This window comes from Rattus norvegicus, chromosome 4 (assembly GCF_021556685.1).
Source record: "Rattus norvegicus strain SHRSP/BbbUtx chromosome 4, alternate assembly SHRSP_T2T, whole genome shotgun sequence".
Taxonomy (NCBI): Eukaryota; Metazoa; Chordata; class Mammalia; order Rodentia; family Muridae; genus Rattus; species Rattus norvegicus.
In genome coordinates this window covers 68,038,329-68,060,186 of record NC_141537.1, presented here as the reverse complement: position 1 = coordinate 68,060,186, position 21,858 = coordinate 68,038,329, and the positions used below count along the sequence as shown (strand labels likewise).

Sequence of the window (21,858 nt, the reverse complement as noted above, 5' to 3'; positions counted from 1 at the left end):
AGCCTTGGTGGCAAGGGTCTTTACCTATCGAGCCATCTTCCTACCCCCAAATCCAGGGATTTAGCATACTAAACATGCCTTCTGTTACTGTGCTGCATCCAACTCCTGATGTTCTATTTCAGAGCACGTTTCATACAATCAGGTTCATATATTAACTTTCCTCTTCATTCTGATACCTCTGCCTTCCATTTGGGAACATTTCTTTTTGTTCAAAGGTTTTCTTTGAATAAGATTCAGGAAACTGCAGCCAAACACTGAATCCACACCACTGCCTCCTTGATTGTTTCAGGGTGAGCAGCGTTGTTCTTTTGGTTTTGTTCATTGGCTGGTTAGCTTGAAGTAGGATCTCATTATGTAACCCTGGCTGGTCTGGAACTATGTAGACCAGGCCCTCAAACTCCTAGAGATCCACCTGCCTCTGCCTTTTGTACCCCACCACTGACCAGCAGAAATACCGTCCCAGAATTCTAGTGAAAATAAAAAGGCATTGATATCTGAAGTCTGTGAAGGAAATAACATAGTAAGAGTCAAACTGAAGCTAAAATAACTAAGCCAGATAGGGCGGCTCAAGCCTGTATCCCAGTAATGAAGAGGCTGAGAAAGGAGGATGGATATAACCAGTACTCAAAAACCTTTTTGAGTGGTTGTTATTCAGTTTACAATTTTGCATTTTTGGGTTCTCTTAAGACAAGATTTTTCCGTGTAACAGCCCTGGCTGTCCTGGACCAGGCTGGCCTCTAACTCTCAGAGATCCATCTGCCTCTGCCTCCCATTTAACAGTTCTAAAGTGGAGTTAACTGGGCCATGCATTCCATAGCACCACCTGAACACATGCTATGTGGGTAGCATGCTTATGCATATGAAAATATGCTTTGAAGAATACAAAGATGAGTGAGCCATGGGTTTTGGTTTAAGATACCTAGTTTCTTGTGTGTGGGGGTTGGGGGAGGGAAGCCTTCGCATAAAAAAGAGGAGCAAATGGAAAGTTGGTGATTTATAGAAAATAACTTTTGGAATTAAGGAGATTTGAAGCAAAAGGGTCATTTATGGCATTTATTACTTCAAAAGATTATCAATGGTGCTCACTCATACACACTAAACTTGAACAGTAAAAGAGGATTGCATGGCCCTGCACAAAGAGGACATGCAAATTTGTAAAATGTTCCATTTTTCTTTTTACTTGGGGGAAATTATTACTTTCAGTAGTATATTCTACACTTTTGAATCAGGAAAAATATTTCTCAATGTAAATTTATAATGAAAAATATTGGTATAAATAGAATTTCTACTATGAACTATTCACTCTACAAAATTTAAAAATTATTTATTTTCCTGAAATGCTAAACCAGTTTATGAGTTCAATGAGATTAGAACTAGAAAGAAATATTAAATGTTAAAATTCCTTCCCATGTAAAGAGGAAGGTTGAATTTTAAGATACTTAAGACATTTTAACTTCATTTGACGTATAAAAACTGGTATAGCATAAGAACTTGTACTCAGTAACATTAAATTTATGTGTTCCCTTTACTGGTTCTATTTATTGTTCTCTTTAATTCTCCTAGTATTGACTTCTGAAATTTCTATATTATATATTTCAGTGTTGGAGTAAATGGCAGAATTGTCAGTAAATATTTTTTTTTCTTTTTTTCGGAGCTGGGGACCGAACCCAGGGCCTTGCGCTTGCTAGGCAAGTGCTCTACCACTGAGCTAAATCCCCAACCCCAAATATTTTTTAATTAAAAAAAAAAAAGATTATCAGTGCATGAATTGGGGGCAGACACAGTAAAGACAAGGACTAGGAGGTAAGTAGAACCTGCAGAAGCAGCTTGTGGCAAGTTAAACCTGACTAGCAAAGAGAGCAATACTAAACAGCCCACGTTTTATAGTAGACTAGCTAAATGCAGAGCCATTTCTTTCAAGTGCAGTTTAAAAGTGAGAGCAAGTTGACAGTCATGAGAGGTAGATGTTAATGTGCTCAGTCTATTCCCCGATTCCTGGACATCCTGTAGGCTGGGGTTCAACTGTGGCCATAGTCCTTAAGTGTCATTGCTTATCAGGCCTAAGGAAGTAATATCTCCCACTGTTGTTAGCTTACTGTTTGGCATTACTTTCATCCTACATCTTCACGTATCCCTTTAGCTCTCCTCAACCTTATTCTGTTTCCTGCCAGTACCTAACACATCATAGTTGTGTACTTTTATAAAAGATAGACACACGGGATTAGCAAGTTGGCAAAACACTTGGAGCATTAAGACAAAGTCCCTGGATCCCACTGTGGAAGGAGAGAACTGACTCCCTAAAATTGTCCTCTGACCTCTCTACCTGCACTTACACATACCATACAATAAGAAAATAAAAGTTTTAGAAAGATACCCATCCGTATATTTATGTGTTTGTCGAGGTACAGGAAATATGTTCAAAGATGCATGGTAACTTAGTAATGCTTACCAAAGGCATGGAAATGTGAGAAGAGACAAAGGATGAATGTGGGTATTATATTCATGGCATTAGAACATAAGAATAGGCTTGCATTATTTTTATCTTTTAAAATATGGTAAGAGTTCAGCATGGTGGTGCTTTAATTCCAGTACTCTGGAGGCAGAGGCAGGCAGGGCTCTGTGAGTTCAAGGTCTGCCTGTTCTACATAGCAAGTTCCAGGCCAGTTAGAACTACACAGCAAGACTCTTATCTAAAATAAGCAAAACAGGGGTTGGGGATTTAGCTCAGTGGTTAGAGCGCTTGCCTAGGAAGAGCAAGGCCCTGGGTTCGGTCCCCAGCTCCGGAAAAAAATAAATAAATAAATAAATAAATAAATAATAAAAAATAAAATAAGCAAAACAAAACAAAAAACAGCAAAACAAAATTTTATTTTTAATTATGTATATGTATATATGTATGTGCACATGAGTGTAGGTACCTGTACAGACTAGAGGTCTGGGATCTCTGTAACAAGTTACAAAAGATGGTTGTTAGCTACCTGACATGGGTGCTGGAAACCAACCTCAGAACCTCTGCAAGAGTAACACACACACACTTGACCACTAAGCCCATCTCTCCATTTATGACCAAAACCAACAACAACAAAAGCCCTAAGTTTTAAAAGTTAAGTCAAATACATCAGGGACTAGGGAGCAGGCTCACTGGATACAGTGTGCACACGTAAGGGCCTGAGTTTGAATCCCAAACACCCACATACATAGTCACTGCAGTTCATGTTTCTAACCCCAGAGCTGGAGAGCCAAGACAAATAGATCCTGGACACTTCCTAGTTAGTCACTGAACCCAAAACAGTGAGCTCCAAGTTCAGTGAGAGACACTGTCAAGAAACAAGGCAGAGAAGTACTTGAGAAAGGCATCCCTTTGCCAAACTCTGGTCTCCACATGAACCTTCATGTGCAAGAGCACTGACACATAACATCAATGAGGGCTGGAGAGATGGATCAGTGGTAAGAGCACTGACTGCTCTTCCTGAGGTCCTGAGTTCAAATCCCAGCAACCACATGGTGGCTCACAACCATCTGTAATAAGATCTGATGCCCTCTTCTGGGGTGTCTGAAGACAGCTACAGTGTATTTATATACAATAAATAAATCTTTAAGAACATCAGTGAACCCAATGTTAAAAAGTTCAGCAGATTCACTTCAATTTTATTTCCCTAACTATTCAGTCAACAAAAAACACAGAAAAGCAAACAAAAACCAAAACTACACTTTAAAAAAGATTTAATGATAAATACATATTGGTAGAAATGGTTAAATTCTTGAATGAAGAAACATCTGAGGACTTTCTGCATCATGGCTCCCAGCCCTTCCCTCCAGGCTGATGGGGCAACTGGAGGCCCACCAAACCAGCAGACTCCTCCACTGAGCGCTCACCCTTGCCATGAAATTCCTGATGAAGGGCTACATGTTGCCGGATACTACGCAAGAGGCAGAGATAGGTGGCAGCTTGGAAGTGAAGCTCGTGTTGGGCTCTGCACAACTTCTCACTGGTGACCTAAAAAGAGTAATCAGCAGAGTCAGATACCCTGTTAACACCACCTACTGTATCCCCATACCCACGGGGGGAAGGAACAGTAACAAGCACTCTACAGTCACCCACATGCACATATTTACTAGCGCCGTAGAAGCACTGTAGCAGAAGGAAAGCTGACCTCCAGGTCTGTCACAAAGAATGCATGCTCTCCATTTAAACAAATTAGGGCTGTTTTGTGTGCTGTGGCTTAAACAATGCCTATATGTCCTGTATGTGAGGGGGTACATTAAAGAAAGCACTGAAATGCCCACTCGTGGAACATTTTTTATTGTGACAGAAAACACCCAGAAGCCTCTGGGTGAGTCTACAACAGAGAGATACAGAAATAGTAGACTGGACATGGCCGTGAGATGGCAAGAGATAGTAGAATTACAGGAGAATGGGTTGCTGGAGTTGGAACTCAGTGAGCTGGAACAGGCCTGGGAGTTGGGGCAGGGAGGAAGGGCCAGGATGCCAGCACAGTGGCTTTGACATGTATAAGGAGAACTTATGAATAGGAACTGAGAACCCAGAGGCTAGCATGGACTCTGATGTGCAACCCCAGATGCAGTTCAAGGGACAGCCAAGTCCCTTCTGCCAGGAGCAAGGGAAATGGCTCCTTTATTGGGTAGAAAACCTGTTTCTGAGGAACACTGGCTTTTATAAGCCTCCAGGAATCCTATAATCCAACCTTAGCTCATTTCTGGATAGAGGGACTCCCTGAGACCTAACACACCTTTCACACTATAAAAAAAAACATTTTATCTAAAAAAAATGGCTTTATACTCGATTGTAACAAAATGGAGATTATGTATGTACATATGTATATGAAATAAGTATGTTTTGACATTAAACTTGTTTTTACAATTTACCCATCTGGAAAATCTGGATCCTCATGACTTGAACTATAAAATCCGCATCAAGGCCCAGAGTGATTCCTGTCCTGGTTGTCCCTCACAATGCTTCATTACTAGTACTGTGTCCTTAACTATTTTGGGGTTCCAAGGTTGTGGGAAAGGATCAGGAACATCAAAAATTTGAGCATACATGGGGATGTGTGGATTACTCCTTGAGCACCATAATTCCCTTTCTCAGTCTGAATATCCAAGGTAAAAATCTGAAAACTGGAACATGTAATATTTAATGCACTACGGGAGCGCCCAAGTGCTCTAATGCAAACGTTTTTAAGACAAGGAAGCTCAGACTGTAGAGCATGGACTGGCCTGTGACTCGCCCTTCTTGCCTTGGCCTTCCACAGCTGACATTTACAGGTGTGGGACACAACAGTCACCCCTTGTCAGAGTTAGGTATGTATGTGGTTCAGGCTGGAGGGATGGCTCAGCGGTAAGAGCACTGCCTGCTCTTCCAGAGGTCCTGAGTTCAATTCCCAGTAACCACATGGTAGTTCACAACCATCTGTAATGGGATCAGATGCCCTCTTCTGGTGTATCTGAAGACAGCTACACTGTACTCACAGACATAAAATTAAAAAAATCTTAAAAAAAAAAAAAAAGAAAGAAAAGAAAAGAAAAGAAAAGAAAAGAAAAGAAAAAAGAGAGTCTCACTATAAATCCTAGTCTTCTTGGAAATCACTTTGATCCTACCTCCAAAAATCAAGGTATTGCTGATTGATACAGCTCAGTGGGTAAGGACACTTGCTGCCAGTCAGGCCTGATGCCCAGTTCAATCCTTGAAACCCCAGAGTAGAAAAAGAAAACTGACTCTATGTCTTCTGGCCTCCCATGTTTGGCATGCATGCCCCCCAAGGATATATATATATATATATATATTAAAAAATCAAAGTTGGGGAAAAAAGAGATGTTCCCAGTTACATCTTTTCTCCCTACAGAACAGAAAAGATGAGCACAGAAAACTTTTAGCCCTGAGCCAGAAGAAAGTGAAAAAGCACCCCCCCAACACATTCTTATGTACATTCAGGAGAGTGAGATTTCTCAACTTTTCCTTTTCTCCCCATCACTGGAGGTAGAACCCAGGGCCTCAGGCATGCTAGACCAGTACTGTTCTGCTGCGTCTTATAATCTGTCTTAGTGTTAGGTTTTTTTTTTATTGGACATATTTATTTACATTTCAAATGTCATTCCCTTTCCCGGTTTTGTGTTCCTAAGCCCCCTATCCCCCCTCCCCCATAATGGTGTTCCCCACCCCCCCTTACCACCACCCCCCACATTCCCTTGCACTGGGGGTCCAACCTTGGCAGGACCAAGGGCTTCCCCTTCCACTGGTGCCCCAACAAAGCTATTCACTGCTACATATGCAGTGGGAGCCCGGGGTCAGTCCATGTATAGTCTTTGGGTAGTGGTTTAGTCCCTGGAAGCTCTGGTTGGTTGGCATTGTTTTTCTTTTGTGGTTGCAAGCCCCTTCAGCTCTTTCAATCCTTTCTCTAATTCCTCCATGGGGGTCCCATTCTTGGTTCAGTGGTTTGCTCCTAGTGTTCGCCTCTGTGTTTGACATATTCTGGCTGTGTCTCTCAGAAGAGATCTACATCCAGTTCCTGTCAGCCTGCACTTCTTAGCTTCAATCTTATCTAGTTTTTGTGGCTGTATGTCTAGGGGTCACATGTGGGGCAGGCTCTGAATGGCCGTTCCTTCAGTCTCTGCTCTAAACTTTGCCTCCATATCCCCTCCTATAGATATTTTTGTTCCCCCTTTTAAGAAGGAGTGGAAGCATCCGCATTTTGGTCATCCTTTTTCTTGAGCTTCCTGTGGTCTGTGTATCTAGGGTAATTCAAGCTTTTGGGCTAATATCCACTTATCAGTGAGTGCATACCATGTAGTTTTTCTGTGATTGGGGTTACCTCACTCAGGATAATATTTTCCAGTTCATTCCATTTCCCTATGAATTTCATGAAGTCGTTGTTTCTGATAGCTGAGTAGTACTCCATTATATAAATGTACCACATTTTTTGAATCCATTCCTTTGTTGAAGGGCATCTGGGTTCTTTCCAGCTTCTGGCTATTATAAATAAGGGTATATGCCCAGGAGAGGTATAGCTGAGTCCTCAGGTAGTGGAATGTCCAATTTTCTGAGGAACCTCCAGACTGATTGTACCAGTTTGCAATCCCACCAACAATGGAGGAGTGTTCCTCTTTCTCCACATCCTTGCCAGCATCTGCTGTCGTCAGAGTTTTTGATCTTAGCCATTCTCACTGGTGTGAGGTGGAATCTCAGGGTTGTTTTGCTTTGCATTTCCCTGATGAAATTCGATATTCCTCAGCTGAGAATTCTTTGTTTAGCTCTGTACCCCATTTTTAATAGGGTTATTTGGCTCTCTGGAGTCTAACTTCTTGAGTTCTTTGTATATTTTGGATATTAGCCCTCTATCAGTTGTAGGATTGGTAAAGATCTTTTCCCAATCTGTTGGTTGCCGTTTTGTCCTAACCACAGTGTCCTTTGCCTTACAGAAGCTTTGCAGTTTTATGAGATCTCATTTGTCGATTCTTAGAGCATAAGCCATTGGTGTTTTGTTCAGGAAATTTTTTCCAGTGCCCATGTGTTCGAGATGCTGCCCTAGTTTTTCTTCTATTAGTTTGAGTGTGTCTGGTTTGATGTGGAGGTCCTTGATCCACTTGGACTTAAGCTTTGTACAGGGTGTTAAGAATGGACCAATTTGCATTCTACCTGCTGACTTCCAGTTGAACCAGCACCATTTGTTGAAAATGCTATCTTTTTCCCATTGGATGGCTTTAGCTCCTTTGTCAAAGATCAAATGACCATAGGGTGTGGGTTCATTTCTGGGTCTTCAGTTCTATTTCATTAATCTATCTGCCTGTCTCTGTACCAATACCATACAGTTTTTATCACTATTGCTCTGTAATACTGCTTGAGGTCAGGAATGGTGATTTCCCCCAGAAGTTCTTTTATTGTTGAGTATAGTTTTCACTATCCTAGGGTTTTTGTTATTCCAAATGAATTTGCAAATTGTTCTTTCTATTTCTATGAAGAATTGAGTTGGGATTTTGATGGGGATTGCATTGAATCTGTAGATTGCTTTTGGCAAATGGCCATTTTTACTATAGTAATCCTGCCGATCCATGAGCATGGAAGATCTTTCCATCTTCTGAGGTCTTCTTCAATTTCTTTCTTCAGAGATTTGAAATTCTTGTCATACAGATTTTTTACTTGCTTGGTTAAAGTCACACCAAGGTATTTTATATTATTTGGGACTATTGTGAAGGGTGTCATTTCCCTAATTTCTTTCTCAGCCTGTTTATCCTTTGAGTAGAGGAAGGCTACTGATTTCTTTGAGGTAACTTTATACCCCAACACTTTGCTGAAGTTGTTTAGTAGTTCTCTGGTGGAACTTTTGGGGGTCACTTAAATATACAATCATATCATCTGCAAATGTCTTAGTGTTTTGAGTGGCTGTTTTTGTTGTTTTGTTTGGGTTTTTGCTAGTTTCTTGAGACAGGGTAGCTCTGGCTGGCCTTGAATTCAGAATCTGCCCGCTTACGCTTCCAGGATTAAAGGTGTGAATCACCTTTAATACCTGGCCCAGCCCTGGAATTTTGAGCATGAATTTACGTTGTTTTCCTGAGGAATTTCTTTTGTTGTTACTGTTTTTTCCATAGTATTTCACTGTGGAGCTCTGGAATTCTATCCTGGAATTCAACTCTAGAGCAGGCTGGGCTCAAACTCAGAGATCCGATGGCCTTTGCCTGCAAATGTTGTTTGTGAGGAATTCCAAAACCTTTACTGCAAAGCCCCTTCAGGAGCAATAATGTTCCGTCTATAATGTACAGCTGCAGCCGTATATACCTACCTTACCTTCCACTATTCGAAACTGTTGATTTGCCATTTGATTATGCATTTTCTTTCCCTGTATCCTTAACCTTTCCTAACCTCCATTCACTTGCAAATTCCAGATCCCTAATTGTAGACTGCTAGCCTTTCTTAACCACCTCTTCCTCACAGCCCTGTCCCTGACTATCTAAATAGCCCTGTCCCCTGACTATCTATACAGCCCTGTCCCCTGACTATCTATATAGCCCTGTCCCCTGACTATCTATACAGCCCTGTCCCCTGACTATCTATATACCCTTAGCACTTGTTTGTGGTAAACTTGATCTTACTTCATGGCTCTTCAGGTAGACGGTGCTTCTTACGTGCACATCGTTTTGTTTGTTTTTCAGGGTTTCTCTATTATAGTCCTGCTGTCTTGGAACTCCCTGTGGAGACCAGACTGGCCTCAAAGGCAAAGATTCACCTGCCTCTGCCTCTCAAATGCTAGGATTAAAGGACATGTGCTACCACCACCTGTCACATCTTATTCTTGATATTTGGCTGTAGTTCTTAATACACAGTCCCTAACATGACTTTTTTTTCTTTCTTTTTCTTTTTTTTCAGAGCTGGGGACCGAACCCAGGGCCTTGCGCTTGCTAGGCAAGCGCTCTACCACTGAGCTAAATCCCCAACCCCCTAACATGACTTTTTAAAAGCTAAGTGAATTTTAGTTCTAAGGTTTTGCATTGCTCAAATTCAGCAGTTGGGATAAGCTCAAGGGCTGGAGAGATGGCTCAGTGGTTAGGAGCACTGACTGCTCTTCCAGAGGTCCTGAGTTCAATTCCCAGCAACCACAACCATCTGTAATGGGATCTGATGTCCTCTTCTGGTGTGTCTGAAGACAGCTACAGTATACTCATACAAATAAAATAAATCTTTAAAAATAATAATTATTATTATAATTATAATTGCTCAAGAACATTAGTTTTCCTTCCCCTAGATTGTAGTTCTGAGCAGAACTGTTCAAGTAAGTGTCCCTGAGCCTTAGCTACCCCTCTTGCATTGGCAGAGAATTGAGCACTATCTCCTTTGGAAAATTAACCATCTTCTATTGGGATGTGAACTGTGGATTTCAAAATAGTACTTCTCAAGGATAGCATTTTGTATGTTTATGTTTGTATCCTGTCATACAGCAAGCTAAAGATATGCAATCTCTATAGAATACAAGATATTGCTTTCCTCAGTGATGAAAGGCTAACAATTAATAAAACTGTACCACTCTTGAACTCTTGAATATTCCCAACTAAATTGCCTTAAAAATTGCTTTTACCTGGCCCATGCCTTTAAGACCCACCAGAAGAAAAAGGCAGAGTGAGTTCAAGGTCAATCTGGCTAAACAGCAAATTCCAGGTCGGCCAGATTAATACTGAAATTCTGCATCTTCACTCCCCACAAACACATGTCAAGTGTGCGCTCGTGCACACATACACACACCACCACCACCACCACCACACCACCACCATTGCTTCCTATTAAGATTTTAATGTGGAAAGGGTGAGGAGGAGGCGGACGCTTGTACCCTTGTGCCTTTAAGTCTCACGACCCCTAGTACCTACTTCCCACAACGCCCGCCCCTTACCCCATTCCACACCCCACGTACCAGACAAACCAATGAAATCGTCAGAGACAGCTCCACCCTGGTGGGTGGCAGATACGAAGTCCCTAGGAAGGTGCACCCCAAGCGGCTTCTAGGCCAGTAGAGGATTTGAGACCACAGGTTGGGTACCAAAGGGGTTGGATTATGTGGTGAGAACCGCAGGTGGAGGACAGGTCGACCAGACACGTTTGCCCTAAGACTCCACCATCACACTTCCCCCTCATCTTCCCTTTCCCGCGACCTGGAGCCCACCAGACGCGGCTTGCGTACCCGATGTGCTCGGAAAGCCTTAACCAGGTACCGGTAGGCTGCTGTGTCGCGGTATGGTCGCCCGGTGGCCGCGTTCAGGTAGCGCAGCTCCCGCAGAAGGCCTCGCAGAGTGCGCGCCGGCGACCCCAAGGCCGCCATTTTCCTGTCCTTGGCGAACCTGGTCCCTAACAGCCTCTGGCGCCCTCGCTCGCACAGTCAGGGGCAGATACTGGCCCGCCCACTCCGCCCCACAGCGCCGTCTACCGAGTGCCCTGCGAGTGAAACGCCAAGTGACACCTTAGGGAATCAGAAGAAAAGCAAGGGAAGGTACCGAATCCTCTCGGCCCTTCTGACTGCGTCACTTTAGACTTCCTTAATCCGAAGGTCGCCGAGTCTCAGAGAAAAGGTGTCTGGCAAGAGAGTATGTAGATTTGACCTAGGTCGCGCCAAAAAGGTCTTAACTATTTCTACCAGGGATGTCAAAATTAAACGTACCGACCTCCAAACTTGGCTACCCGCAGCCTAGGGGAAGAAAATGGACTCATATCCTGGTATGGCAAACTGCAGATCCTCAACTAGTAAAACCATACATCAGTTTCTCCAGTTTTAAAACAAAACGGCCGGGCGTTGTGGTATACGCCTTTACAGCCCCTAGAGGCAGGCGGATCACAGAGTTCATAGACCATTCTGTGTAGAGAGACCTTTTCTCAAAATAATACATTAAATGAATAATAGGTGTGATTGGCAACAATCATCTCCTAATTGAAAGGTGTTAAAATTTAAAAAAGCACCACCCCAGATGGGACTCGAACCCACAATCCCTGGCTTAGGAGGCCAATGCCTTATCCATTAGGCCACTGGGGCTTCTAGTACTGACACACTCAAACACTGTAATCAAGTTATTTCCTGTTTTATACGTCATCACTCAAATTTATTGTTTTTACCCTATCGCAGAGAACCACACTTAGTCTCAGTATGAAACGGATGCCTGCTGGGAAATGTAGTTTAGATACCGAGAGTCAACAGTTTCACCCTGCAAACAGTGGATGCAACGAAGCAGAACCGGCTCCCGCTTTTGCTTACGTGTTCGTTTCTGTGTCTAGTAGCTCTGCGCCTGCGCAAAAGTGGTCTTGAGGGACGACAGAGTCAAACCGGCTGAAAAAAAAAAAAACAGTTCTTCGAGACTCCCTCTCGTCCTGTTCTTTGTCAGATTTTAACAGGAAAAGCCAAGCCCCTTCCGATTGGGCTACTTTCAGGGTTTGTCTTTGCTCTAAGCTGGTCGTTAGATGGCGTTTATGTAGTGGTCAGTTTCTGTTTCCGGTTGCAGCGCTGAGGCCATTTCCGCAGTCAATGATGTATTAGAATGGTTGTGTTTTCGAATTTTCAAGTGGGCTATAAGTATAGGACGGCGAGAAATTAGTACCTACTATAGTTAGAAGTTAATTAGGGATAATTATGTTTGTCAAATTGGACAAACCACTGTGTGGGAGGTGGGGAGGGTGAGACAATGTTTCTGAAGTCCTGGTGGTCTGTAGACCAGCAGCCATTGAACTCAGAAATTAGTCTGCCTCCCGAGTGCAGGGATTACCGCCGTGTCACAAAACCACTTTTTGAGGGTGCCCTAGTAGGCCCTACCTCATTAGCTTTTTATATCTTAACCTTTGTCTAGCACCTGTCGCTTCTTTTTTCTTTTTAATATTTATTTATTTTACATACACTGTGTAGCTGTCTTCAGACACACCAGAAGAGGGCATCAGATCCCATTATAGAGGATTGTGAGCCATCATGTGGTTGCTGGGAATTGAACTCACGACCTCTGGAAGAGCAGTCAGTGCTCCTAACCTCTGAGCCAGTTGCTTCTTGTGCCCCTCTACTCAGATATCTGAGCTAGCCTCTTTCCTCAGTCCTAAAAGCCTGCATATTGCCTAAGTATCCTTACTAACCCTCGGGGTTTTTTCACTTGCTCAGTGTCTGTTAGAAGCTGCCCTTATGCTTTACATGTCAAGGTTAAAGTTAGTTTTGTCACTCGTGGTGGCGTCCTTAGGAAGAAGAGGAAGAAGGATCCTGGGCCAGATATTCTAGGACAGCCTCAGTGAGACCCTGTCTCAAATTACATTAAAATATATATATATACATATATGATGATTGTGGTGACTTGTTGAAGGGGTGCTTATTTCATTTGATGTCAAAAATATTAAATAGTGTATTTTAAGTATTTTCAATTTGTTGCATGTTATGTATATTTCAATAATGTGTGTGAGCATAATACATTTGAGTATATGTGTTTAAAAGCTGGTTGGCAGAAGAAGGAACATGTAAGCAATATGAAATGGAGATCATGATACTCACATTTACAGTCAAAATTAAAGGTAGCATTAGAGGGCGAGGGGAAACAGCTTGGCAGTTGTCATTGCAGAGAACCCAGTTTGGTTCTCAGCACCCACGTGTCTGTAACTCCTACAGCAGGGAATATAACACACTCTCTCTCTTTCCCTCTGTGACACTTGAATGCTTGTCAGAAAACTAACAATAAAAAACTGTATGAATGAAAAAGTAAAAAAAAAAAATCTTTAAAAATAAACATTTTAAAAGTAGCAGTAGAATCAATAAATAATTTAAAAAATCCTTTAAAAAAAAAAAAGAAAAGGCATTCCTGTCTATTAGAACCCAGACCAAATGCTTAGTTCATACCCATATGCGACTATGTCTCTCCTTCCTAGGAGTGGCTTCTGTGTACAGGACCCAAGTTTATAGACAAAGTTATCAGGAGCTACCAGTGACACAGTGCAGGATGGATACACACTAACTAAACAGGCTCCTCCTCCAGCCTTTTCATATCCTCATGATCGCACATCCATCCTTGGGATGTAAACTTCCTCCCACCCCTACAAGCATGGCTCTTGGCATGGAGGCTCACCCCACCCTGCCCTCTGAAACCTCTGAGAAGAGATACCCACTCTGACATACTTGGGCCTGAACTGCCCTTGGATTCTTGCCATGCTGCTGACTGCCTGTTGGTTTGTGGCATTAATAATTTAAATAGGTTTCTTACCCAGTAGAAATTTACTGAACAGTGTCTTAAAAAGTGTCTTACCCCAAAGACACTGTGGCCTTGTGTCTCCTTGATACCACGTTTATTTCTTTCCTGGTGCCCTCTGTTTACCACATTAATATCCTGTTGTGGTTGTCTGTTTTCTTCTTTCAACGAGGAGACTTGTCATCTCCCTAAGAGGAAAAAAGATAAGGTTGTGCTGGGCTCCCCTTTTAGTTTGAGGCTCCTAAGAGTGACAGACACAGAAGGGTTTCAGATTCAGAGTTTGTGGCAGCTGGGAGCTAGAGGCAAGTAATTGGTGGTGGTGAGAAGCAGGCCCACTTGATTGGGCACACAGTTGGTGGGCTCAGTGTTCTTCCCTTCTCCCTTCAGGTTCGATAGCTTGAGCTCACTTGTAACAGGCAGGAAGAAGACAGCCTTCAAGACTCGCCAGAGTCAAAGTCCGTGCTGTAGGCAGAGAGGCAGAAGCGCATCCTGCGGCTACTTCCTGCCATTAGGACCCGCTATTCTGAGACCCGGAAGTCCAGGCTTTCCTGTGGTATTGCCTGTGTTATTTCTACGTTCCAGCTCTAGTCCAGCTCACTTCCACACTGCTGCTATCCGGTCGCCAATTCTGTGTGGCAACCTGGTTTTCCATTTAAAGTTGTTTTTTCCTAAAGCTGTATTTATTTTTACGTCTATGAGCGTTCTGTCTGCATGTATACCTGCATGCCAGAAGAGGGCATCAGAACCCCAGAGTAGGTGCTTGCGCACAGATGCCATGTGGTTTCTGGGATTGCATTTAGAACCTCTAACAACAATTAAAAGTTGTTAATCCCAAATTAACCCTCCTTGTTTGCTCACCGTTTCCCCCAGTTTTATCAAGGTGAGAGCTAGACAAGAACCTAGTGGGAGCAAGAGACCATCCTGATATCTCAAAGGATGGCCCCAGTGGCATAGTAGTGATAGGCTAATGAGTACAAGTACCTTGATGAAGGACTGGAGGGATGGCTCAGTGGTTGAGAGCGAGCATTGCTGCTCTTCCAGAGGGCCTGGGTTCAATTCCCACACCCACATGTCAGCTCACAATTGTTTCATGCCTTCTTATGGCCTCTGTGGATGCCAGCCACAGACATATATGCATGCAAAACATATGTACACATAAAATATATTTTTTCTCTTTTAAAAAAGGGTTGATGAACCTGGTGGACTGTGGGCTCTCAGGCTACTTTTCCAGAGGCAGACACTGTTCCCCTCTATTAAGTGTTGCCTGGTAGGAAAATTAATTCATTTTTCCCAAAAGGAGGTGGACTGCTGGAAATCTGTTTGTTTGTTTGTTTGTTTGTTTGTTTGTTTTTCAAAAATCTAACTTTTTCCTTCTAAAAACCTCTTTTCCTTTTCTTTTTCTTTTTTTTTTTTTCCGGAGCTGGGGACCGAACCCAGGGCCTTGCGCTTGCTAGGCAAGCGCTCTACCACTGAGCTAAATCCCCAACCCTAAAAACCTCTTAAAGTACTATGTGATGGTTAAATTGTAAACTTGACACAGCTGGAGTCTCCTAGAAGGAATGTCTCAATGGACTATGTAGATCAGGTTGGCCTGTGGACTTGCTTGCTTTCCGTAGGTAGGAAGATCGGCTCATGGGGGTCAGCACCTTTCCCTGGTTTAAGGCCCTGCACCGTGTAAATGCAGAAAGGAGCTGAGTGCCTGTCAGCATGTACACATTTATTTCTCTGTGCTCCTGACCATAGCTGTGAACCAGCTGCTTCAAATTAAAATGAGAGAATGTTAGCCTGGAATGGTAAGTTAATAAACCCTTTCCCCTAAGGTGCTTTTTGTCAGGGTATTTTATCACAGCAACAGAAATGAAAATAAGGCATACTACAATATCAAAAAACAAAAACAACATAGCCCATAAGCCTCTGGTAGTGAAAAACGGAAGGGGAGAGGTGAGGTTGCTACAAGGCAGTTTCGGCAGACCTCTGAGAATCTGAGCTCTTGGTAGGAGGGGGCAGAAGGATCAGGAGCAGTTTAAGGCTAGCCTTGGGTACTTAGCGGGCTCTGTGGACAGCCTGGGCTACATGAGACTATCTTTAGAAGCAAAAACAAAGCAGGGTGGGGGGCAAGAATTGGAAAACATGTGACATTAGAACAAGCTGGCCAGCAAAAGTGGGGTACTAGGGAAGAGGGAGGGCATAGAAAGAGGAGGAATATGAGCAAAAAAACCAATGACATTTGTATGAAAAATGCAAAACAAAGCCCATTACGACTAAAAAATCAAAAGAAGGGCGTGGCCTGCCACCTTTCATCCCGTCATTCAGGAGAACAGAGTCGCAGTGATTGTCAGAACTCTGAGGCCAGCATGGTCTATCAAATAGTTTACAGGTCGGCAAGGACTGCCCAGAGACATCCTGTTTCAAAACAGGAACAAAACTGTGTGTATAAGGGGGTGTGGCACATAAATGGACAAAAGGTGGTGTGTGCTTCTTGGAGAAAGATGGGTCATTGGTCACCCATCTTACCTTTGGAAAAAGACATTCCAGGTTCTGTTCCCAACACCTACACAGCAGCTCACACCCATGTCACTGTAGGTCTAGAGGATCCAGTGCCCCTTCTGACCTCCAAATGCACTTTAGTACACAGAAAAACACGCAAGCAAAACACTCATACACAGAAAATAAATTCCTATTGGAAAGAAAAAAAGCTCCTGAGAATAAATGTAAACAAAACCTTTACAATAAGTATGAACAGTCATACTACAAAGTCGTGATTTAACACTGGAGATTCTGTTGAAAGCTCAGCCTTGCTGCACTTGGCAGAGCAGGACTGGAAATGCAAGGTACTGAGGTGAGATGCTGCAAATGGACTTAGGTCCTCCACAAGTGTCTGTAACTGGAGCCACATAGGATCTGATGCCCTCTCCTGGCCTCCATGGGCACTGACAGTCCAGTGCACCATCAGGCGTTTGTTGGTTTTTTTGTTTTTGCTTTCGTTGTTGCTGTTGTTTGTTGGTGCTTCTGTTTTAGTTAAACAACAAAGACTATAGAGAAGAGACACAGTGTCAATCTTCCCTGTTAGCTGAGTGAGGCTAGCCTGGTATCTATATCTGTTGAAGCTGGGCTTGAACTCTTGACCCTCTGGCTTCCATCTCCAACTACTGGGATTTCAACTCTGTGGCTGGTGCCGTGCCTTCAAACTCCTGGCTAGGTGTTTATTTTTAAAGTTAATATTCTTTATGTATTTATGTTACTTTGGTATAGGGTCTCAGTAGAAAGCCTGGACTTGCCGCATAGACCAGGCTGCCTTTCAGTTTCTGACTCATATCAGCCACCTAAGTCCTGGGATTGCAGGCATAACCATCATGCTCAGCTACTGATTTTCTTTTTGCTGTTTGTCTGAAACCCTGTGACTCTGCCATGGTGTCCCCTCACTGACCGACGCTGGGAAGCTTAGCAAGCCAGGCCAGCAGCTGTGGCAGTTTTAGGCACTAAGGTGTTGGCCATCTGAGAAACAATCTAAATGTCAGAGAAATGATAATACTTTTGAAGTCATTCCTGATGTGCACACCATGGTTATAAGAACAACTGCTTTAAGCTGGGTAGTGGTGGTGCACACCTTTAATCCCCACACTCCAGAGGCAGAGGCAAATGGATCTCTGAGTTGGAGGCCAGCCTGATCTACATAGTGAGTTCCAGAACAGCCAGAGCTACACAGGGAAAACCCAACAAAACAAAACAGACCCTCCTGATTTAATGTCCATTAACAGGAATGAATAAACAAAACATGGCATTAGAGAGACAGCTGGGGGTAAAGTGTTTGATATTCTAGTGTGAAGTCCTGAGTTTAGATCTCCAACAGCCCCCGCCCCACCCCACCCCAGTGCTGGGGAGTAGTAGACAGAGAGATTGCTGGGGTCTGCTGGCCAGATAGTGTAGCCAAAACGACAAGCTTCAAACAATCCTGTTTCCAAAGATAAGGTGTGGCAAAAGAGAAGACAGCCGGAGTCAACCTGACCTCCATTGATTCACTCAAGTGAGCATCCTGCAAACACACACTCCAAAACATGCATTTTTAACAGACATGGAGTTAGAGAGATAGCTCAGTAGTTAAGAGTGCATACTGTTCTTCCAGAGGACCCAGCACATTCCACATCTTAACCCAGTTCCAGGGCATCTGACTTCTAGCCTCTTGGGCATCTGCATTCACATGACCGTACATCTAACACACACATACGTGCACACACACACACACACACACACACACACACACATACAGCGGTGGTGCATGCCTTTAATCCCAGAACTCAGAAGGCAGAGGCAAGTAGATCTCTGAGTTGAAGACCAGCCTAGCCTACAGGGTGAGTTCCAGGATATGCAAAGCTACTCAGAGAAACCCTGTCAATAAATAAGCATATATATGTGTATATGTATATATATACATATATATGTGCTTACTGTATATTATTATATGTTAATATTATATATTATATATACTATATAAAATCTGTCTTAGGGTTACTGTTGCTGTGATGAAAACACCATGACCAAAGCAGCCTGGGGAGCAAAGGGTTTATTTGAGTTACACTTCTGTTTAGCAGTTCATCATCGAAGGATGTCAGGACAGGAACCAAAACAGGGCAGTAATTTGAAGGCAGAAGCTTATTCAGAGGCCGCAAAGGACTGCTGCTTCCTGGCTTGCTCCTCATGGCTTGATGAAGCTGCTCTCTCTTAGAAGCCAGGACCACCAGCCCAGGGATGGCACCTCCCATAATGGATTGTGCCCTCCTCAGTCAATCACTAATTAAGAAAATGCCCTACAAGCTTGCCCACAACTGGATCCCACAGAAGTATTTTTTTTTTCAATTAAGGCTCCCTCCTGCTGACTCTAGTTTGTGTCAAGGTGACATAAGATTAGCCTGTACAAAATATCTTTAAAATGTACGCATAAAACAATGAGATGTAGAGGTTGGAGATTTAGCTCAGTGGTAGAGGTCCTGGGTTCGGTCCTCAGCTCCAAAAAAAAAAAAAAAAAGAGAGAGAGAGAGATGTAGTATGTCCAGATGGTGGAATATTAGTTAGAAATAAAAGGGACAAATAAATGACTTATGCAGTAACATGAACAGATCTCAAAATCATCACCCCAAAAAGAGTGACTCACCAAACCTGTATACATCTGTGTAAGATGTAAATCAATCTGTGGTGACAGGGGCCCAGTGGCGTGATGACTCAGCAGGTAAGGGCACTTGCTGCCCAGCTTCCCAGCCTGAGTCTGACTCTCAAGCCCCTCCTGGTGGAAGGAGGGAATGAATTCTCACAGGTTGTCTGAGCTCCCCACAGACACTGGCACACACATGCCTTCTGGTGTAGCTAGTGTTCTAATGCTGTAAGGAGACACCATGTCCAAGGCAGCTCACACAATGAAAAGCAGTAAGCTGGGCCTGGCTTGCTGGTTCAGAGGCCTAGTCCATGATCATCATGGTGAGCAGCAGTAGCTGAGAGCTATGCCCTGATACAGAAGCAGAGAGACAGAGTTGGGCCTGGCATGGCTTCGGCAACCTCAAAACAGCCCACCGCTCAGTGACACTCTTCCTCCAACAAGGACACAGATGCTAATCCTTCTTATCTTTTCAAAAAGTTCCAATTCCTGGTGACTAAACATTCAAATATATAAACCTATGGGGGTCATTCTTATGCAAACCATAAAACCTACACACTATGCAAAACAAGTAAATAAATAAATGTAATAGTCTATGGTGACAAAACACTTGATTTTGGTGCCAGTTTCACTCTTATACAATTATCAGAAACAAATGACTTGTATATTCAAGTAGAGGACAGTAATTTTTCTAATTTCTTGCAATTATAACTTTATTAAAGACTAGCTAGCCTGCTGTAGCAGAGACCTCAAACAGCAACTTTTTAAAAATTTATTTACTTATTTTACATACACGTATACTTTATGTATATAAGCACACTGTTGATATCTTCAGACACACCAGAAGAGGGCACCAGATTCCATTAAGAGGGTTTCGAGCCACCATGTGGTTGCTGGGAATTAAACTCAGGACCTTTGGAAAAGCAGTTGGCGCTCTTAACCACTGAGCCATCTCTCCAGCCCCACACAGTCACTTTTTAAAACCATCCTTTATCCTTTGACAAGTTCACACACGTAAACAATGCATTTTGAACATATGCACCCCAACTCCTCCCTCCCCATCCTCAGGAGTCCCCAGATCGTCCTTCCCACTTGCCTCAGGAAGCTCCAATGCTTGTGTCCTTGCCTTCTTTGCCACTCATAATGCATTGAGTCCAACTCGTGCTGCCCATTGGAATGCTCACAAGTTTCATCAACTCAATCTTGTGCAGGCTCGTGCAGGCTCGTGCAGATCGAGTTCGTGAGTACAACGGCCTTGTCTTATCCACAAGACAGCATCTTGCAGTACATCTTCTGGACCGTCCATTCTTTCTATGCTCTTCTGAGATGTTCCCTGAGCCTTGGGGAGCCAGCGTAATATGTGTGGGGTCTCTACAACCTTCACAACCAGCAGAGTGACATCAGCAGGCAGCACAGAGGCAGCCCAGTTCAATATGACCCAGTAGCCAGTGATGGTTCAAGCTTCTGGGGTCTGTCCCCTCATGGTTTTATTTTAGGCATATTTAAGCACAGCAAAATCTGGTGCGAACGGCTTCATGGTCACAGCAAATCTTACATGAATCTTCTTGGGGAACAAACAAGCTAAATACAGATCAGATGGATGTGACTATATTGGAACTCTGTGTAAAGTCCATAAAGAAAGGCTGAGTAAAAAGCACAATGTAGGCACTGGGGAGGATTTGCTGCCAGAAAAGTCTCCACCACAGGGCACAAAGGTTGACAGGCCACTAAACACACACATCTGCTTCCAGGCTTCTGGGCAGATAACAGAATTGCATTCCTTCCCTTGAAGAACAGCCTAGTGTGCTTAACATTCCAAGCTCCCCCACTGCTTATCTGTGGACACAAAGACCTCCGAGCCTCCTACAGATATAAATACCCCACACAGTGTTGAGCATCCAGTAGACACTTGCTTACTCATCACTCCGGCAGTTGTGTCTCTGCACTAACTGTTGGCCACTGCAGAGAGATGCTTCCCTTCCCTGGGTTGATGGCAGGATTAATCTACAGAGGCAGAATGACTTAGGAAGCAGTCTGGAAAAGTGTCACGTAGTCAAACAACAATAGTCCGTGCTACGGTCTGAGAACCACTGTATAATTATTCAGGATTCAATCACGAATTTCTGGGTTCCTCCAAGGAGCCTGGGTCACTTCTCCAGCTCTGTCTTTGCAGCACACACAGCTCGTCTTCTAGGCCCCAGCTGGCTCCATTTCACTGCAGTTCTTGGTGGACACCCTCATGGTACTGGCATTTTCAAGACACTGGGGTCTTCTGCTGCAAATGGGCTACACTTTCACCAATAGCCTCTCATAGGCTCACAGTACCAAGTCTCAGGCAGCGTCTCTCCATGTCTCCTTCATGCCTTCAAAACAGTACCACCCAGGTAACTCGAGTCAGGCTTTCTTTCTTTTTCTTTTTTTCTTTTTTTCGGAGCTGAGGACCGAACCCAGGGCCTTGCGCTTGCTAGGCAAGCGCTCTACCACTGAGCTAAATCCCCAACCCCTAAAAGTTTCTCTTTAATGGTTCTGGTATCTTGTTAAGCACGGCTGGTTCTTCTGCCCCAACTAACCAGAATGACAGCATCTTAAATCAAAACAGCAAAGGGCCCTGAGAAGAGTCATTAAACTTCTCTCTGGAACTTCACAAGCCAGGCCTCCATCCTCTCATTGCTCTCCACAGTCTTATCTTCCAGGGACCCACAGGACATCCCACAGAGCTCTCAACACGCAATGGCTTTTCTAACCCAATGTTCCAAAGTCCTTCCATAATCCTCCCCCCAAATGGGTACGGTCTGTCTGTCGCAGCAACACCCAACGACGCTGGTGCCAACTTATCTTGGTTAGGGCTACTATGGCTGTGATGAAACACCATGACCAAAAAGCAACTTTTAAAGATTTATTTATTATGTATACAGTATTCTGCCTGCATGTATACCTGAAGGCCAGAAGAGGGCACCAGATCCCATTACAGATGGTTGTGAGCCACCACGTGGCTGCTGGGACTTGAACTGAGG

The 21,858-nt window shown here is 43.5% G+C and overlaps 1 protein-coding gene, 1 long non-coding RNA gene and 1 other non-coding gene across 4 annotated transcripts; all 3 read right to left on the bottom strand.

Annotated features, from left to right (window-relative positions):
- Positions 1–2,848: 2,848 nt before the first annotated feature.
- Positions 2,849–10,869, bottom strand: Fmc1 (formation of mitochondrial complex V assembly factor 1). The gene is made up of 2 exons (NM_001037795.1): positions 10,683–10,869; positions 2,849–3,997 (listed from the first exon to the last, which is right to left on the bottom strand). The coding sequence occupies exons 1-2, from the start codon at positions 10,818–10,820 to the stop codon at positions 3,794–3,796; spliced, it is 342 nt and encodes a 113-aa protein (NP_001032884.1). The 5' UTR covers positions 10,821–10,869; the 3' UTR covers positions 2,849–3,793.
- A 583-nt stretch (positions 10,870–11,452) lies between these two features.
- On the bottom strand, positions 11,453–11,525 carry Trnar-ccu2 (transfer RNA arginine (anticodon CCU) 2). Its single transcript has one exon. It is a non-coding gene; the product is annotated as a tRNA-Arg (tRNA).
- Positions 11,526–11,744: 219 nt separating this feature from the next.
- On the bottom strand, positions 11,745–21,502 carry LOC134486759 (uncharacterized). 2 transcript variants are annotated; one of them, XR_015686491.1, is made up of 3 exons: positions 19,941–21,502; positions 13,756–13,886; positions 11,745–12,053 (listed from the first exon to the last, which is right to left on the bottom strand). It is a non-coding gene; the product is annotated as an uncharacterized LOC134486759 (long non-coding RNA). The 2 variants fall into 2 exon arrangements; XR_015686490.1 differs by lacking the exon at positions 19,941–21,502 and adding an exon at positions 14,106–14,223.
- Between the last annotated feature and the right edge of the window lie 356 nt (positions 21,503–21,858).